The sequence below is a fragment of the Aquarana catesbeiana genome, linkage group LG03, assembly GCF_042186555.1.
Source record: "Aquarana catesbeiana isolate 2022-GZ linkage group LG03, ASM4218655v1, whole genome shotgun sequence".
Taxonomy (NCBI): Eukaryota; Metazoa; Chordata; class Amphibia; order Anura; family Ranidae; genus Aquarana; species Aquarana catesbeiana.
Genome location: NC_133326.1, coordinates 406,417,244 through 406,435,670, shown reverse-complemented (window position 1 = coordinate 406,435,670; position 18,427 = coordinate 406,417,244). Strand labels below are relative to the sequence as shown.

General features: G+C 42.2%; 1 protein-coding gene across 6 annotated transcripts in view; it reads right to left on the bottom strand.

Moving 5' to 3' along the window:
• WWC1 (WW and C2 domain containing 1) overlaps nt 1-18,427 on the bottom strand; it is a 290,220-nt gene that overhangs the window by 132,236 nt on the left and 139,557 nt on the right. For 4 of the 6 annotated variants that reach the window (XM_073620708.1, XM_073620705.1, XM_073620707.1 and 1 more), the window contains exons 3-5: nt 10,815-11,018; nt 9,140-9,216; nt 4,211-4,290 (exon numbers count right to left, since the gene is read on the bottom strand). In XM_073620708.1, the coding sequence (XP_073476809.1) occupies nt 4,211-4,290; nt 9,140-9,216; nt 10,815-11,018 (361 nt within the window). Of the gene's footprint in view, nt 1-4,210; nt 4,291-9,139; nt 9,217-10,814; nt 11,019-18,427 lie in introns of those variants that run through there. The other 2 variants (XM_073620711.1, XM_073620710.1) reach the window with 2 other exon arrangements.

Here is an 18,427-nt window from a genome sequence, read left to right as displayed (position 1 = left end):
ATCTATAAGGATATACATGCCTCCTGCATGTATCTTTACCTGTCAAATGTCTTCCCTCTGTCTGTTATTAGACCCGAAAAACTGCATATTCTGTGGGTGGGTCTATTGTCTGGAGCTCGGTGGGTGGAGTCGTGATGTCATTAACTCCCCGCCCACCTCTACACTCCCCTTGTCAACATGCATTTTCTCCTGTGTATATTTCTTAGAGCCCTTTCACACTGGGGCGGGGCGGCGTCGGCGGTAAAACATTGCTATTATTAGCGGTGTTTTACCGTCAGTATGCGGCCGCTAGCGGGGCGGTTTTACCCCCCACTAGCGTCCGAGAAAGGGTTAAATACCACTGCAAAGCGCCTCTGCAGAGGCGCTTTGCCGGCGGTATAGCCGCGCCGTCCCATTGATTTCAATGGGCAGGAGCGGTAAAGGAGCGGTATACACTCCGCTCCTTCACCGCTCCGAAGATGCTGCTGGCAGGACTTTTTTTACCGTCCTGCCAGCGCATCGCTCCAGTGTGAAAGCCCTTGGGGCTTTCACACTGGAATGAAAGTAGCGGCACTTTCGGGTCGGTTTGCAGGCGCTATTATTAACACAATAGCGCCTGCAAACCGCCCCAGTGTGAAAGGGCTCTTACACTGAACTTCTGCTATGATCTCTAACATCCAATGAAAAGACAGGAAAGTAACCACATGACTTCAGCATGCCAAATCATGCTGAGGTGTGAAACAGCCAATCCTTGCAGAGCTTCTGAAGAAAGGCGTGGGGGTGTGAATTAAAAAATACTGCATGTCTTAGGCTAGTGTACAAGATATATAAATCACCTGTCACTCACAGCAAGGGAGAGGATTTGACAAAGTTTTTCTCTGTTTTTCAAGTTTTATCTCACTGAACAAAAAAAGAGGATTGCTCAGAGATGGATTAACTCTTTGTGGCAAGGAAATCTTATACTCTACATTATGACATAAAAAAAAAAAAAAAAAATTTCAGGTTTACATCCACTTTAAAGTGAAAAACCTTCTGTGCTGCAGCAGCCCCCCAGAGCCCCCCTTTTACTTACCTGAACCTGTCCGTTCCAGCGTCAAGGACGAGCCCAACAGCTCCAGCTGCTGTTTTGGGTCCTCATTGAATAGATTGATAGCGGCAGGAGCGATTGGCTCCCGCTGCTGTCAATCAAATCCAGTGACATGGGTGCCGGGCCGAGTCCTGCTGTCTGCGTCAATGGACGCAGCAGCACTCAGGAGCGGGCCCACGCGAGTGCCCCCATTGAATGCGCCTCTCCATAGGGGGGGCACTCGATGAGGGAGAGGAGCCAGGAGCGCCGCCCGGGCACCCCAGAAGAGGAGGATCGGGGCCACTCTGTGCAAAACCCTTGCACATAGGAGGCAAGTTTGACATGTTTGTTATATATAAAAAAAAAAAAAAAAACACACAAACCTTTACAAATCGCTTAGCTTCAGTTTTTTGCTCTACAGATACACAAGTGGCCTGTCACTACACTACTGCCCTTAAATAGAATCTGAGAGGGCATTTCCAATAATGCCAAGCCAGGACCATGACATCATTAATCACTGCACAAAGTGGCAGAACTAAAAAAAACTCTGCTGGTAGGTGAGAAGAGCCACTTAAATAGGAAAAAGGAAAACACTGAAGTTTCTTTCACATCACTACACAGTGAGATCCATATGGATTATTACTAAGGCCAGAACAAAACCAGCTAGTTATCGATTAAAGAAAAATTGTAGAGATCTATTGGTTTCAGGTTTTGTGACACACCAGTATATACACAGCATGGCATACCTTGCTGACACATCTAGAAAACTGAACAACACTATTTACTGCTAATGATAAAATTGTAAAATAAACAATGGATTTTTCTACTCTCGCTAAAATCCTTTAGTACGGTAGTTCATTGGAGGGATTCATCAGGGCTTACTAAAGCCACACTGGTATTTCAGTAAGAGGAGTATAGCTGTTTAATAGGTTTATCAAGGATACAATAAGAGTAGAGAACATTCTTTTTTGTCTGTACTTGGGAAATAATGCTGAAATACTATATGACAAATCATTCAAAAGGTATTAGTAACTACTTCAGGAGTTCTTTTATGCACACATTGAAGAAGGCTTGTTCTGAGCAATAAAGCCTTACTAAGCATTCCATGTCAATCATAGCAAGATCAAAAAGAAGCCTTCCTAATCCTCTTTCTCCATTTGATCTTCACTGAAATGTCAACTTCTACTGTAAATATGCATGTTGCAGATTAATTTTCTTTTGTTTTCAACGCTCAACACCAAAAGAAACAACTCTGCTCACAGAATTGTTGAACATATAGGAGTGATTGCTTCAGTAAAAAGGAATGCAATTAAACATATCAGTGTTAATTTCTCTGCATTATTCGTAGCAGTTAGTTGTTAATGTTTATGCAATACTACCCTGATTTTGTGCTAGCACAAAATGAATCCAAATTTGCTCTACTTAAAGTTAAAGCTCTATTTACATACCTAAACCCTTCTCTAGTATATCATTTTCTAGATATGTGGAGACAAACACTCACTTGGGTTACCATTCACTGCCACCAGGTCTGGACTCCTCAGCACAGCTTCCCAAAACTTCCATTGGGAATAGCGTGCACTGAGTATCAGGTATCAAGCAACAGAGCAGGCTCCAGTAGCTGCCCATCAATTCGTTTGGAGAAGAGAACAGGGGGAGTGGCTTGCCATGGGGCTGTGCATTTTCGTTGATGTAAACAACGTTGTGGCACAGAGCATATACAGTATATTCAACCCTAATCCTTCAGCGCTCAGTCAGGAGTGGCTCCAGAGGACTGCAAGGGAAAGGAGCCACAGTAAAAATGGAAAAGTGGGGACAGTGCTAAGCAGACCACCTTATTCATCAAGAAACTAAAAGATACCGTACATCAAGATGCAGAAAAAAGTGTACCGTATATACTCGAGTATAAGTCGACCCGAATATAAGCCGAGGCATCTAATTTTACCACAAAAAACTGGGAAAACTTATTGACTAGTATAAGCCTAGGGTGAGAAATGCGCAGCTACTGTAAGTGGAAAAGAGGGTCAACAATGCCCATTTGCAGCCTCACTGTGCCCATTTGCAGCCATAGGTCCCCCGAACTTCAAACTCGGTAGTTAAGGGTTCCCAGATACCCCCTAACTGCAGCCAAAATTTGGGGTCTCTGAACCCAAGGGGTCCCGAAATGACATTGCTGCAGATGGACACAGTTGACCGACTTTGGGGCCCAGTATCCCAGGGCCACTTGGTGCTAGGAACCCCAAATTTGGTGTACAAACCCAGTGGAACTAGCACTACAACATATCCAAAGCTGGGGTTCCTATCACCAAGTGGCCCCGAGATACGGGACCCCAAACTTGGTTCGGGAAATGTCATTCTTTGCACCAGAAAAGTGCTTGACTCGAGTATAAGCCGAGGGGGGGACTTTCAGCACAAAAAAATGTGCTGAAAAACTCGGCTTATACTCAAGTATATATGGTAAGTATAACATGTTTGTTATTTTTAAAAAATTGACTTTAATATCCCTTTATATTATATAAGTGCAACAGAGGTAGTGTTGCTGACTTGAAAAGGAAGCTACTGGTAGATCAAAAGGATTTTTTCTGTGTATGTAATGTTTTTAAAAGAGACAACACATGAAGAAATGTGTATGTACCAAGAGATATTAATTTTTTTTTTCCCCAGACATACGCTTTAGAGTCACAGGTTGAGGGTTGCATTATCATATTAAAATACAGAAATATTGTTCAATGAATGTGAAACCTTTATGAAGATTTAAACCATAAATAAATAGCACCACATGACAATCTTACTATAATTGCCACAGCAGGAAACAGGATGCATTACCCTTTGAAAAAAGATTGCTTATAAAAAAATGGTATGCAATTGCACAATACACAATCAAATTGAGTGCATTTAAGGAAATGAATTAAACTAGCTGGGCAAAAGTAGTATGTTTCTCAGCTGGGGACACACTTGAATTCAGACCTAACTGAGTGGCACTGCCATAGAGATACAAAGAGATAACTCCCATAGTCCCCAACAAATCAGTTACTATACAGGTGCAAAATATAGACGTAGCCATGTGATATAGTCAATTGTTTTTTACCAACTTGTTTTTTTACCACTTTATTTACAGTTCAGTAATTGCATTAAGTGAAATGTAAACATAAAGCAGACAGAACTTACTGTCGAAGGGTTTGGTAGCCATTTTCCTTGTATTGTAGTTCTTGCTGCATATAGGCTACTTCTCTCTTCAGTTTGTTAACCTGCATTTGGGGATGTTAGAAAGTGTCAACAGTAATTTACTTTATTCATTAGTAAAAAAACATCATAAGACATACTGTTATTTTATTGGGGGGGGGGGGGGGGGATTGTGGTATTGGGGAGATTATATTTATGTTGTAGGTGCTTTTCCAATGAGTTGTGCCAGTCCAAACTGTATTTTAGGGCATTGCAGCCCACTTTTATTAAATAGATGGAAAATTCACATAGATATTAGTTGCCCATGTGGGGGTTCTTTCACATCAATATGAACAGTCAAATGAAAATACTGAGCCACATGACTCCCTTGCTGGCAGCAACTCTGCTCTTCTTACCAGTCCTTCCTACTGTGTTGTCCAGCTCCACTGGTTCACTTAGCTCTCTTAGCCTTTAGTCGTAGCGCCCTGCTACATAGCCCAATCCTGGCATCTGGATAGGGTTTTCCTGACACCCCAATAGGAGCCCACCTGACTCCTGGAACAAGACCTCCTGTACCTGGCTGCTGGCTGGGTCTCCTCTGACCCCTAGGTGAGACCTCCTGTCTCTTGGCCCTCTGATCCCTGGGTGAAACCCTCTGTCACCCAAACTGGGAGCTCTGAGCTATCCTCAGGCTTGAGTATGTATGTTATGTAATATCAAAACAACTTTGAAAAGCCAGGCTTTTAATAAACACTCAGAGGGCCAGATATTATTAACCACTTTGCTGACCGGCTCACGCCGATATACATCGGCAAAGTGGCATGTTCCTGCGAAACAACGTATTGGTACGTTGTCCCCTTTAAGAGCTGCTGGAGGCACCCGCTGCACAGCGGGGGTCCCAATGCAAGGTGGCCGGCAGATGCGATCGCGGGCACGAGAGACAGAACGGGGATTTGTGTATGTAAAACACAAATCCCTGTTCTGTCAGGGGAGAGGAGACAGATCATTTGTTCCTAGTAAATAAGAACAGCGATATGTCTCCTCCCTCAGTCAGTCCCATCCCCCCACAGTAAGGTCCCATACACACTATTAGATTTTCTGCAGATTTTTGTCTTCAGATTCATATAATCATATAATATGAGGTCAAACCTTAGAAATTTCAATTTGTATACAATTAGGCAGGCCCTTGCACTACATGGTTTTGGTAAATCTGAAGACAAAAATCTGCAGAAAATCTAATAGTGTGTACGGTCTAAGAAACACTAACTAGGGAACACATTTAACCCCTTGATCGCCCCCTAGTGTTAACCTCTTTCCTACCTGTGATATTTACACAGTAATCAGTGCATTTTTATAGAACTAATCGCTGTATAAGTGTCAATGGTCTCAAAAATGTGTCACATCTGTCTGCCATAATGTCGCAGTACTGCTAAAAATCACAGATCATCGCCATTACTAGTAAAAAAAAAAAATAAATAAATAATAAAAATGACATAAATCCTTCCCATAGTTTTTAGACGTTATAACTTTTGCGCAAACCAATCAATATACGCTTATTGTGCTTTTTTTTTTTACCAAAAATATGTAGAAGAATATATATTGGCCTAAACTGATGAAGAAATTTGTGTTTTTTAAAAGCATTTTTAGGGATATTTATTAATTATAGCAAAAAGTATAAAATATTGGTTTTTTTTTTCAAAATTGACGCTTTTTTTTGTTTATAGCACAAAAAATAAAAAGCAGAGGTGATCAAATACCTCAAAAGCAGTGGTTCTCAACTCCAGTCCTCAGGACCCACCAACAGGCCAGATTTTAAGTATTACCTTGGGGAGATGTAGACTAGAATACCGCAATCACTGAGCAGCAAGTGATATCACCTGTGATGTATTTCAGTTATCTTGCAAACCTGGCCTGTTGGTGGGTCCTGAGGACTGGAGTTGAGAACCACTGCTCTAAAGGGAAGCTTTATTTGTGGGGAAAAAAGGATGTCCATTTTGTTTGGGTACAGCTTCATACAACCGCGCAATTGTCAGTTAAAGCGACGCAGTGCCGTATCGCGAAAAACAGCCTGGTCATTAAGCAGGAAAATCTTCCGGTCTGTAAGTGGTTAAATATGAAAAAGCAGACAATTCAATTGAATTGTATAGTATAACATTGTTATATAATGATTTTCTAACATATATGTCCTAAAAATTATCTTTAACCACTTCACGCCAAATCACATACCTGTACGTCATTTGAATGAAGTGGTTATACCGGGGTGATGCCTGCAGCTGCAGGCTTCACCCTTGTACAATTTTTTAGAGATAGTGGTCGGCTCTCTCATGATAACAACCGATGCAGCTAATGAGCCACTCGGGCGTTATCATAAGAATCTGGAGGGGTCATCCCCCCTCCCTCCACGCCAATGGCACGATTTTGGTGTTTTGAATACTTTGAAGTGGAAAGGAGGGATTTGGGGTCTTTTAGACCCCCGATCCCTCCATAAAGAGTACCGGTCACATCCTATTACTGTCACAAATGATGTTTACATTCCTTGTGACAGCAATAAAAGTGATCAGATTTTTTTTTTTTTTTTAAAGGGACAGTATTGAATAAAAAAAAAAAAAAAAAAAAGAAAATAAAGTAAAAAATAAAATGTTTAAAGCGTCCCCGTCCCTGCAGACCAAAGAAAACACATACCTAAATTGTGCCCACAAATGTAAACAGTGTTCAAATCACACATGTGAAGTATCGCCGCAATCGTTAGAGCAAGAACAATAATTCTATCAAAAGACCTCCTCTGTAACTCTAAACAGGTTAACGTTAAAATTTTTTAAACATCGCCTATGGAGATTTTTAAAGTACCATAGTTTGTCGTTATTCTACGAGTGCGTGCAATTTTGAAGCATGACATGTTAGGCATCTATTTACTCGGCGTAACATCATCTTTCACAATATGCAAACTTTGGCTAACTTTATGGTTTTTTTATTTTTTAATTCAAAAAAGTTTTTTTTTTTCCAAAAAGAACTGCGTTTGAAAGACCGTTACACAAATACCGTGCGACATAAAATATTGCGATGACCACCATGTTTTTCTCTAGGGTCTTTGTTAAAAAAAAATATACACAATGTTTGGGGGTACTAAGTAATTTTCTAGCAAAAAAATACTGCTTTTAACTTGTAAGCAACAAGTGTCAGAAATAGGCTTGCTCCAGAGGTGGTTAAAGGCCAACTCCAGACAATTTTTTTCTTTTAGTTTTAACTAGAGCAGGGAAGAGATTGCAGTGACCCCATTGGAAAGATTTCCTCTCATTTCCTGTTGAGACAAGAAGTGAAGGGAAAAATCTTTAGTTGGGACACAATCTGCAACAAAATACATATTTCTCAGTAAAATAAGAAAGGGATGAACCTACAATCAGTCTGTGCATCGAGGATTTTGGAAACAAATCCTATATCTGTAAAAGAACGCCAAACATTAAGAACCCTATTGACACTAATAAAAGTGTAACTTTACAGTTGATTGTTCAGTTTAGGTAATCAATTCAAGTGAATTTAAAATTCAAATCTTTCCCTAAGGTTGACTGACATATTAAATTGAACAAAAACATACATACAAATGCTCCTTTGCAAATTAGCCCAACTTATAACATACAGTACCTTTGTCATTTTAAATAAAAGAAAAGTATGGCCAAATCTTGTGTTGCCATACTTTTCTTCTGGGTCACAGGAGTGATTCAGATTCGACTAGCAGTGGCTAAAAGTTGTCGACTTCCATCACAGAGCTGCTCCAGTCTCTGGATGTATCCAGACAATAATTCTGGAATCCACCCAGATGCCTGACCAGAAAGCTGGCTCAAGCATGTCAGCACGCTGTTGAGAGTCTAATGCCGCGTACACACGGTCGGACTTTTCGTCTACAAAAGTCCGACAGCCTGTCCGACAGACTTCCGGCGGACTTTCGGCGGACTTGCAGCAGACTTTCTAACGAACGGACTTGCCTACACACGACCACACAAAAGTCCGACGGATTCGTACGTGATGACGTACACCGGACTAAAATAAGGAAGTTCATAGCCAGTAGCCAATAGCTGCCCTAGCATGGGTTTTTGTCCGTCGGACTAGCACACAGACGAGCGGATTTCGGGGTCCGTCGTAGTTACGACGTAAAGATTTGAAGCATGTTTCAAATCTAAAGTCCGTCGGATTTGAGGCTGAAAAAGTCTGCTGAAAGTCCGGAGAAGCCCACACACGATCGGATTACCAGCCAGCTTTAGTCCTTCGGCGTCCGTTGGACTTTTGTAGACGAAAAGTCCGACCGTGTGTACGCGGCATAAGCCAGCCATTTCCGCCCCCTCCAGAGCCCGGTGCTCCAGTGAAGGGCAGAGCAGAGAGCGGTGACTGACAAGAACTGAGTGATCAGCTATCATGTGATCACTCAGTTCTCAGTCAAAGAGCCAGCAGAGACAGCTGTAGCATCAGACTTATGTTGCAGCCACATATGTGAGTATGGCCCCTTACACACAGGCGGACCGTTCAGGTTCAGTTTTTTAGGCGGACCTGAACGGACTCTCCATACTGGTCTATGGAGCGACGGATGTCATCAGTGACATATCCGCTCCGCTAAAGTGTGACAGATGGAAACCCTATTTTTCCATCTGTCTGGCGGATCAGATGAAAACGGACTCTATGGTCCATCTTCATCCGATCCCCCACAGAGGAGAGCGGCGCTCTGACAGATTGGTCCCTGCACAGTGTGCAGAGACAGACCTGCCATCTGCAGGTCTGTGTCATTGGGATCAACTGAGCGATCCATGCTGAGCAAAGCAGAGCCCGTACATGGGCACGTCTGTGTGAAAGGGGCCTATGTATGTTTTTTTTTTTGTTTACACCTCACACTTTTTCCTTTGTCATTTTAAATAAGTCATAGATTTTCAAAAAATTATATGGACATACCCTGGACTTTGCAGTAGCAATTTCAGCTTTCAGAATTTCAGGATCATATTTTGAATTAGAAGAGGAACTTGAAGCCACTAATACAAAAGGGAAAAAATACAAATATAAAATTTCAGGTACATATAAATAATTATCTGTGTGGGGTAGTTCAACACAATTACAAAATGAGAAATAAATGTTTTTTTTGGGGGGGGGTTATGAATCCATATTTCAAACATATTTTCAAAGCATGCATTTTTACCTTGATAAATAGTATAGCGTAGCATGAGGGTTTTAGTATTTGTGAAAATGATTTTACTGCATAGCTCCTTCAAACTGTCCCCGATTGATTTCAGTGACTACACGTTTCAGCAATGAAGATGAAAATGCAGACTATTATAAAATTGCATGTCACTGTATTTTCAGACTTAGCAACCCCCCCAGCACTGCTCCAAATGACAGCGCTGCTTAGGGAAGAAGAGTACCATTGACTGGAGCAGTGTTTGGAGAAAAGGGGGGGGGGGGGGTTGGGGGGCGGGAGAACAGGCAAACTGCTGCATTGTGTAAGTGCTGCAGTCTGAGTCTGTTATGTGCAGTCAGCATAGGTTATCCTTAGCTGAAGTGAAGTGGAGTTCCACTATAATTTGCATGCATGTCCACACGTGTTGCTGATTGCTCTGCCATTCCTTTATGGATAGTGTTATTTTTTTAAATATATAGTACCTTTTTTGCTAAAAAAGCTCCACTTCCATACTAACCTCGTCATATCCTTATTGGCACCTGGGCAGGAGCGGACTGATAACTCACTGGGCCCCCGGGCAATAGGAGATTATGGTGCCCCCAGGCAATCAGAGATTATGGGGCCACACAGTATACAACCACACAGTATACAATCACACAGTATACACATACATGTACACACAATATACACAGACATGTTTCTATTGGCTGAGAAGGTACTGGAGAGGTGGGGCAGCTATAATCTCTGGATTTTTAGACCAAAAGGATGTCAGTAAGGGACATTTCAGAGACAGATGTAAAAAAAAAAAAACACACAGATTTTTACATACTGTCCCTGGTTTTACTGAGGCTGGCAACCCTGATGGGGCCCCCTAGTGGCCCGGGGCCCTCAGGCAGTGCCCGAGTGGCCGAATGGTCAGTCCGCCCCTGCTCCTGGGATACCAGTGTAACCAATCCCAGGAGTCAATGGCATCCTCCGCGGCTAGCATCGTGTTATTTCTAAACCTAAAATGACACAATGCTAGACTTCACTGCTATGGTCGTGGGAAAGTCCCACTGCACATGCGCGAGATCGGGAGCTGCTTGCTGGGTATCCAGCAGCACCTTATCCCGGAAGAAACTCCTAGTGGGCTTCAGATGCCCACACTCAGAATGGACACTTGATGGATCAGGAGGGTATAGTGTGTACCAATACTTTGAATAACACAAAAAACGTTTTCAGATGTAGCATACGCTGATTTTAAAAACATAATTGACAACTATCATGGGGTGATTAAAAAAAAAGTCTGGAACAGGCTGGAACTCCGCTTTAATAAAAGTAAAGGAGCCCCATGATTGTATTACACTAATAAACAGCAAGACTTTATTTGGGCCTAAGTGGGTGAGTGCTCAGGTTTTTAACAGAAACACAATAGTCAAATGGATCAATTACTTTCATTTTTTCTACAATACTTACAACTTGGCTGAGATCCAAGCTTATGTTTCCAGACATCGTGAAGCTGCCTATATTCCTGCTGGGCTAGTTCAAGCCTTTGCTGTTTGACTTGGTAAATCTCTTTTTGAGCATCCAGAGCTTCCTGAGCAAGCACTAGATAGTCCTTTAACATGCACTCCTGTTGTCCTCTCCATTGCACCCGAGGATCCTCTATCTGTGTGGTTTCTGCAAAGAAATGAGCAAATATTCTAGACATTAAATACAAACAAAATTGACGTCCTTTTTTCCCCACAAATAGAGCTTTCTTTGGTGGTAAAAGCGACAATTTTGAAAAAAAAGCCATAATTTTTACTTATTGCTATAATAATTATCCCCAAAAATATATATAAAAAAGCAAAATTTGTTTCTCAGTTTAGGCCGATATGTATTCTTTTACATATTTTTAGTAAAAAAAAAAAAAAAAAAAAAATCGCAATAAGCGTATATTGATTGGTTTGCGCAAAAGTTATAGCAAAATACAAAATATGGGATAGATTTATGGCATTTTTAATTTTTTTAGTAGTAATGGCGGCGATCTGTGATTTATTTTGGGACCATTGTCATTTATACAGCGATCAGTGCTATAAAAATGCACTGATTACTGTGTAAATTACCTTAGCAGGGAAGAGGTTAAACACTAGGGGCGATCAAGGGGTTAAGTGTGTCCTAGGGAGTGATTCTAACTGTGGGGGGGATGGGCTACCACTGACATGACAGCAACCACTGCTCCCGATGACAGGGAGCAGTGGATCTCTGTCACATCGCTAGGCATATCTAAGGCATATCCCCATTCTTATGCTCCGTGAAACAATTGCGGGCCCCCGGAGGACAATGCCACGATTTAAAGGGGACGTACCTGTATGCCCATTTGCCCAGCCGTGCCATTGTGCCGACATACATCGTCATGTGCTGGTTGGCATGTGGTTAAAGAATATGTTACCCCAACATTTTATATTCCTGATAAAGTGCCTTATATGAAAACGTATCCTGTTCTCTTTGCATTGTTTCCTTTGTGTGAAATCCCTGGTATTCCTGCCAGTTCCTCTGCTTTCCTAATAAAAAATGGACCATACTAGGCATGAGAGCACAGAGTGGTCAGCTTTCTGGCAGTGCTGGGAACTGCTCTCCTGCAATGATCAGACATGTGCTGACACACCCTCCCTGCACAGACATTCATTGGGAAGTTCAGGGGGCTGCTGTTTCTTCTCCCCTAGCAATCTGAACTCTGTATGCACCTCAGGGCAGAGGGTATGCGATTTCTTATAGAAAAAAGGAAGAAAAAAAAAAAAAAGGATTTATAATGAAATGAAAGACAAAAAACATCTGTGTATAGATAAAAAAAAAAAAAAACAATATAAATACCCTTTTCCTTTTTTTATAAGTGATCACATTTCCTCTGTTCTCAGCTGCATAAGAGCTGGGGGGGAAGAGAAGCAGCAGCACACTGAGCTTCCCAGTGCAGTGGAGGCATGTCAGGACAGGTCTGAACATTGGAGGAGGAGAGTACACCGAGTTCCCAGCAAAGCTAGAGAACTGACCACAGTGTGTTCTCCTGCTTAGTGTGGTTAGTTTTTAATAGGAAAGCAGAGGGACTGGCAAGAACACCAGGGATTTCACACAAATTAAGTAACACAAAGTAGAGCTGCACAATTCTGGCTAAAATAAGAATCACTATTTTTTTGCTTAGAATAAAGATCACGATTCCCTTTTGGCGTAAAATCAGCTTTCACATTATACAAAAATATTGGGCTAACTTTACAGTTTAGTTTTTTTTTAATTCATTAAAGTGTATTTTTTCAGAAAATATTGCGTTTGAAAGACCACTGCGCAAAAACAGTGCGACATAAAATATTGCAACAACTGCTGTTTTATTCTCTAGGGTCTCTGCTAAAAAAAAATATATATAACAATATAACGTTTGGGGGTTCAAGTGTCAGAAACAGAAGTTCATTCCTTTGATCTCTAAAAAAAAAAAAAAAAAAAAAAAAAAAAAAAAAGTTACAATGTTTCTCTTTATCTTGCCTGAGCAATGTTGTGATAAATTTGGCAGGCTGCCATTTTTTTTTTTTTTTTTTTTGACAGCTGTCAGCTTGAGCAGAGACTAGCTCTGCACTGAATCGAGGAAATGCTGTTAAAGTAGGAGTCCGGCAACCAATTTTTTTTTTTTTTTTTTTTTTAGCAAAGTGTCATTGAGACACTTTGCTAATCCCAAAATAATACTCACCGTTTGGGTGTAATATTTCCACCTCTGTCTGTTTTCGTACTGAAGAATAACTTAAAAAATGTGACGCTGGCTGTTTCCATCTTGCTTGTGGGCATGTGAAGCCCACAAGCATTGATTTCCTGGATGCGGTGAATGCTGTTCATTCACAGCTTGTTCACAAGCATGATCATTGTTCCCGCACTGAATCTTGGGAAGCCTGACACTAAGCTCCCAGGAGACAGTGCGGCGCTGGGGAAAGGCAATAAACATGCCTACTCCCATGGGAGGAGAGACAGGAAGTGCCACAATAAAGTACAATATTAAGGTAATTACAGCTCGCTTCTCGGCCTTTTGGCTAAGATCAAGTGTAGTATCGACTTTAGCCCTTAGGGGTGTCTCTGCTTCACAGCTAGGACGTTGAGAACCACTTGTATCTATCCAAGCTAATTGGTCCTTGTGGGGTACCCTCTGCTCGGCCTGGTAGGATCGTTGATTAAATTCAGCTTCACCTACTTGCTGCTATTGGGTTAGAGGCTTAGCCCCCACAGGGAACGAGATTGCGGTCTTCCCTCCTCCCCCACTCCGCATTACTACCTCCGGGCAGTAGATGCTAGAGCCTTTTTAAAGGCTACGAAAAAGAGCGAAGACGTCGAGGAACCAGAAGGAAGCCGCCTAAGAAACATCTGAAGCGACATCCAAATCCTTGACGATGGGGAAGAGCGAAAAGAAGACCGGAAAAGAGAAGAAGAACGCCGTTCCAGCCACTTCCTCCAAGCCCGGGAATGCCGCTGCCTCAACCCCCGCCCCTACCCCGGCCAGCACCAGCCGACCGGGACCAGCCAAGCCAGACCAGCCTGCAGACCGGCTCCCAGCTTTGGAGCCATGGATGAAGCAGACGGTCGTGCTGCAGCTGAAGGAGGTGGACGGAAGAGTCCCCGACATGACCCCGGAGATCTTTGGAAAGAAGATGATCCTGGAACAGGGGTTCAGCAAAGCGGAGACGCTTTCTGTGCAGGCCTTCACAAGAGGTATATTCTTTATAACTTTTGTGTCGTTCCAGGTCTGCAGAAGATACTGGGAGATGGTGAAGACCAGTGGCCCTGAATCCCCTTTCCGGAAGTTCACTGCGAACTGCCCCATAACACGGGACGAAAAGCGGGTGACAGTGGCCATGAGGAACCCCCATACCAGTGGAAAGGACATAGCCACCTACCTCCAGAGGTTCTGCACCGTGGTGAAGGACCCGATCCAAATCTTCGATGCAAACGGCTTCTGGATAGGTAAGTGGTCTGTGCTCTGCAAACTGAGGAAAGACCCTTCGGGGGACATCCAGCACCTGCAGCCTTTCTTCTCCCTGGGATCCTCCGCAGGAATCCTCTTCTACCCCGGCATACCCTACAACTGTAACAAGTGTGGGCAGCCGGGACACATAGGGAAGGATTGTACAGAACTTGCTTGCAAGTTCTGTAGGGTGACAGGCCACGAGACCAAGGACTGTCCGAGGTCCAAAGCCTGCAACCTTTGCGGACTGGCAGAACATGTCTTCAGACACTGCCCCCAGAGAACCCGGACCTACGCTGGAGCCGTAAGCCAGGGTAAGCCATCCGGGAGAAAGCTGCCAGAAAAACCAAAAGAACCTCGAAAGGCCAAAGGTAAGTCCACCCCCGCCCCACCTGCCCCTGCCCCTCCTGCCCCATCCCCTACCTCCAGCACACCCCCTCCCACCCCCTCTGTGCCGGAGGAGCCCCTCCCCACCCCTTCCCCCCCCAACCTGTCCTCCCTGGAGGACTTCCCCACCCTCCCACCCCCCTCCACCCCCACCAGTGGCCCAAGAGGAAGCCGGAAACGTAAGCCAGAGAGCCCAACAGCTGAGGAACCCGCCACCTCCACCAAACGGCCCAACGGGGTCCAACGCGACAGCGAGGGACCCAAGCAAGTAGTGGAGGACCTAGAGTCTGCAGGAGAGGAGGAGGAAGGGGAGGAGATCGTGGTCGACCCTGAGCATGACCTCCCCCCCAACGTCCACATCAGCCAGCAGATGATGGAGTCTGTCCTTGAGGAGCTGGGCCTGGCCCAGGACACAGGACAGGCAGAAGACGCAACGGAAGAGCCACCCCCCCCCTCCGGGGAGGTAAGTTCGGACCCTTGTTAACTAGACCCTCATACCCTTTTTCATTATGGCTGAGATCTCAATCTTTTCCATTAATGTGAGGAGTATCAAGGATACATCTAGAAGGCGAGCGGTCCTGACCTTTCTTTCAAGTCAGCAGAGTGATGTCTACATGCTTCAGGAGTGCGCCCTTCCTCCCTTGAGGAGGTACACTCATCTGTCCTCCCAGTGGACCCTGGGTCCCTCCTACTGGTCCGGGGGTGGTGATTGCAAGTCTGCAGGCGTAGCCATCCTGGTCAGGGGTGGGCGTTTCACGGTTGACTCTATCCATGAGCTAGTCTGTGGCCGTCTTTTGGTCATAGATGGCTCGTGCAGCTCTAATACAAAGAGGACAGGATACTTTCACATAAAAGTACATGGTACAGAAGGCATATATCGGGAATATGAAGTGTTGGGGTAACAAACACTTTAAAATGAATGGGTTGTTTTTACAAGGTGAGGGTTTACATACTGTATACGTTAAACAAATGTAATCACACAGCTAAGCAATATTTACGTTGACCATTTTAATCAGAAAATTGTCATAAAACAAACAATTGTGATAACAGAAGCATCTTAGTGAATTGACCCCATCAACATCATAATGGCACATTTAATTTAGTGCTGGAAAGCATAGTAATTTTGCTGTTTGGACTCCCTTTACATAAGTTGTGCTATACAAGAGATCTGAATGAGGCACTATTTTCCATAGATGCTAGTTTACCAGTAATCCAGAAGCTACGTAAATGTCCAAAGGGGGAATCCATTGTTTGTGTATTAGCAGTAATTCAGAATTACCACCTAATGTTTCATCCTGCACCAGACACAGGAGGAGCAATGCAATTTTTGTTGGGAGACTAATTTGGTTAAAAAAAAAAAATATGCAATTGTAAATAACACATCTGCCTTTAAATTATCCAGGCAGCAAAAAGTGCATTTTAAAGTACAGTATATGTTCACCCAACCACTCAATAAGTATATATTCATATACACATACACATACAAATCATTTCACAGTAAGTCTTGACTTTTTTAAATCTGCGGCTTTCATTAAAATAACACCTGGTGCTTCTACCATAAGGCCTGGTTCACACCTAGGAATTTTTAGTGCGTTTTCAGTTTTGCAGAAACACATTACAGTCCATTTAACATGGTTTCCTATGGGTCACGTTCACATCTGTGCATTTTATGGAAAGGGTCAGGGATATTTTTCTGGTTTTTGATTCCAAAGACTTCAATGAATCAAAAATATATATTTAAAAAAAAATGCAAAATGCACCTGGAATATGCAAACTGCAACCTGCATAGGTGTGAACCAGGGCTAAAAGGTACTGCAGGCACGTCCTATATAGAGTAAGAATGCCCTGTCCCCTTTTGTTCTTGCATTGTCACCATGAGACACTGGCTTTTAAAAAGAGAATATAAATTGGCATTTAAACACATCCAACCCCAATTCCAAAAAAGTTGAGACGCTGTGTAAAAATCTACATAAAAACAGAATGCAATGATTTGCAAATCTCATAAATCCATATTTGGTTCACAATAGAAAACAGAAAACATAGCAAATGTTTAAACTATGAAAATGTACAAGTAAAAAAAAAAAAAAAATGGTAATTTTGATGGCACGAACACGCCTCAAAAAAATCGGGACAGGGCCATGTCTACCATGGTGTCACCTTAAAGTGTCACTAAACCCACATCATAAAGAACTGTAAACAACTCACTACGTCACTATGAGATTCGTTTTCTGTATTCTGCAAAAAACTGGTTGATCCTGCTTGTTCTTTATCTCCACCTTCTGTCCATGTCCCCAATTCAGCTAGGGATTTTGCAGCTGTGGTGGCAACTCTACACATGCTGAGTATTTCCTCCTTATCACATCTGAACAGCTCATGTGACTATGGAATCACACGTGTGGGCATATTCACAGTGGTAAATGACAGCCCACTCCCTCCTCCATGCCCACCAACCTGCTAAACACAATGGGGGTGGGATATTGCATGTAGATTAATGGAGGCTTCACCTCCCTCTTATTCTAAGACACAGGCTTTAGGGGCGTGATACAGCTTGTGACTGATAGAAATCTGCCCACACAAAATAATAAACATTTGTTTTCACATACATATATTTATATGACAATTTAAAACAGTTTATGATATTATTTATTTTTTACTCTGTATCCCAAAGGCTGCTTTTTTTTATTGTGAACGTGTGACCAGCAGCAGAGGACTGGAAGATCCTCCTGCTTAGGTTTCCCTGCAGACAAGCCGGGAAAGAGCTGGGTCATGTGAAAGCTGTATATCCATTAGGAAAAATGTACTTAAATGTACTTAGACATTTTTTTTTTATTATTATTACAGTACCATCATCCATATACAGAAATGGGAAGGACAATGTAAATTAAACAGTGTGTGTTTAGTATCACTTTAAATCCTCTTACAACATACAAAATTGGCCTCTGGACTTTCTCTCTGTATAAGAATAGGATGGACCCGATACCTCCTTTGTCATCTTCTATGTACTATACTTTCAAGCCGTAATAACAAAGATGAGGGTAATTAAGGTCAGAAGATATATCCTTCACCATCCAAATCCCTTTATAAATTGCTATTCAAATCATTTCACACCACTAAATCACAAAAACCCACAACATGTGCACATGAAGCTACCTTATTAAATGACCAACCATTTTCCTTAAAAAAAAAAAAATACAATCTTCACCCATCGTTGAATTAAAAAGCACAATTTTTCATTGCTGAAAAACACTAGAGCTGCACGATTCTGGCTAAAATCACGATTTTTTTGCTTAGAAGATCACGATTCTCGCGGTGTAACATCTTCTTTCACATTATACAAAAAAAAAAAAAAAAAAATTGGGCTAACTTTACTGTTTAGTTTTTTTTTTATTTATTAAAGTGTATTTTTTTTTTAAAAATGCGTTTGAAAAACCACTACACAAATACGGTGTGACATAAAATATTGCAACAACCACCATTTTATTCTCTAGGGTCACTTCAAAAATATATATATATATATATCATGTTTGGGTGTTCAAGTCATTTTCTAGCAGAAAATAATGATTTTTACTTGTAAGCAAAAAATGCCAGAAAAGGTTTGGTCTTTAAATGGTTAAACTTCCTTCATTTACATGCCGAGTTCTTTCCTTTCATAAAAGAACGAAAAGATACTTTGTTTCTACTTATTAGTGTTGTAATAAAATTTGGCAGGCTGCCTGGATTTTTT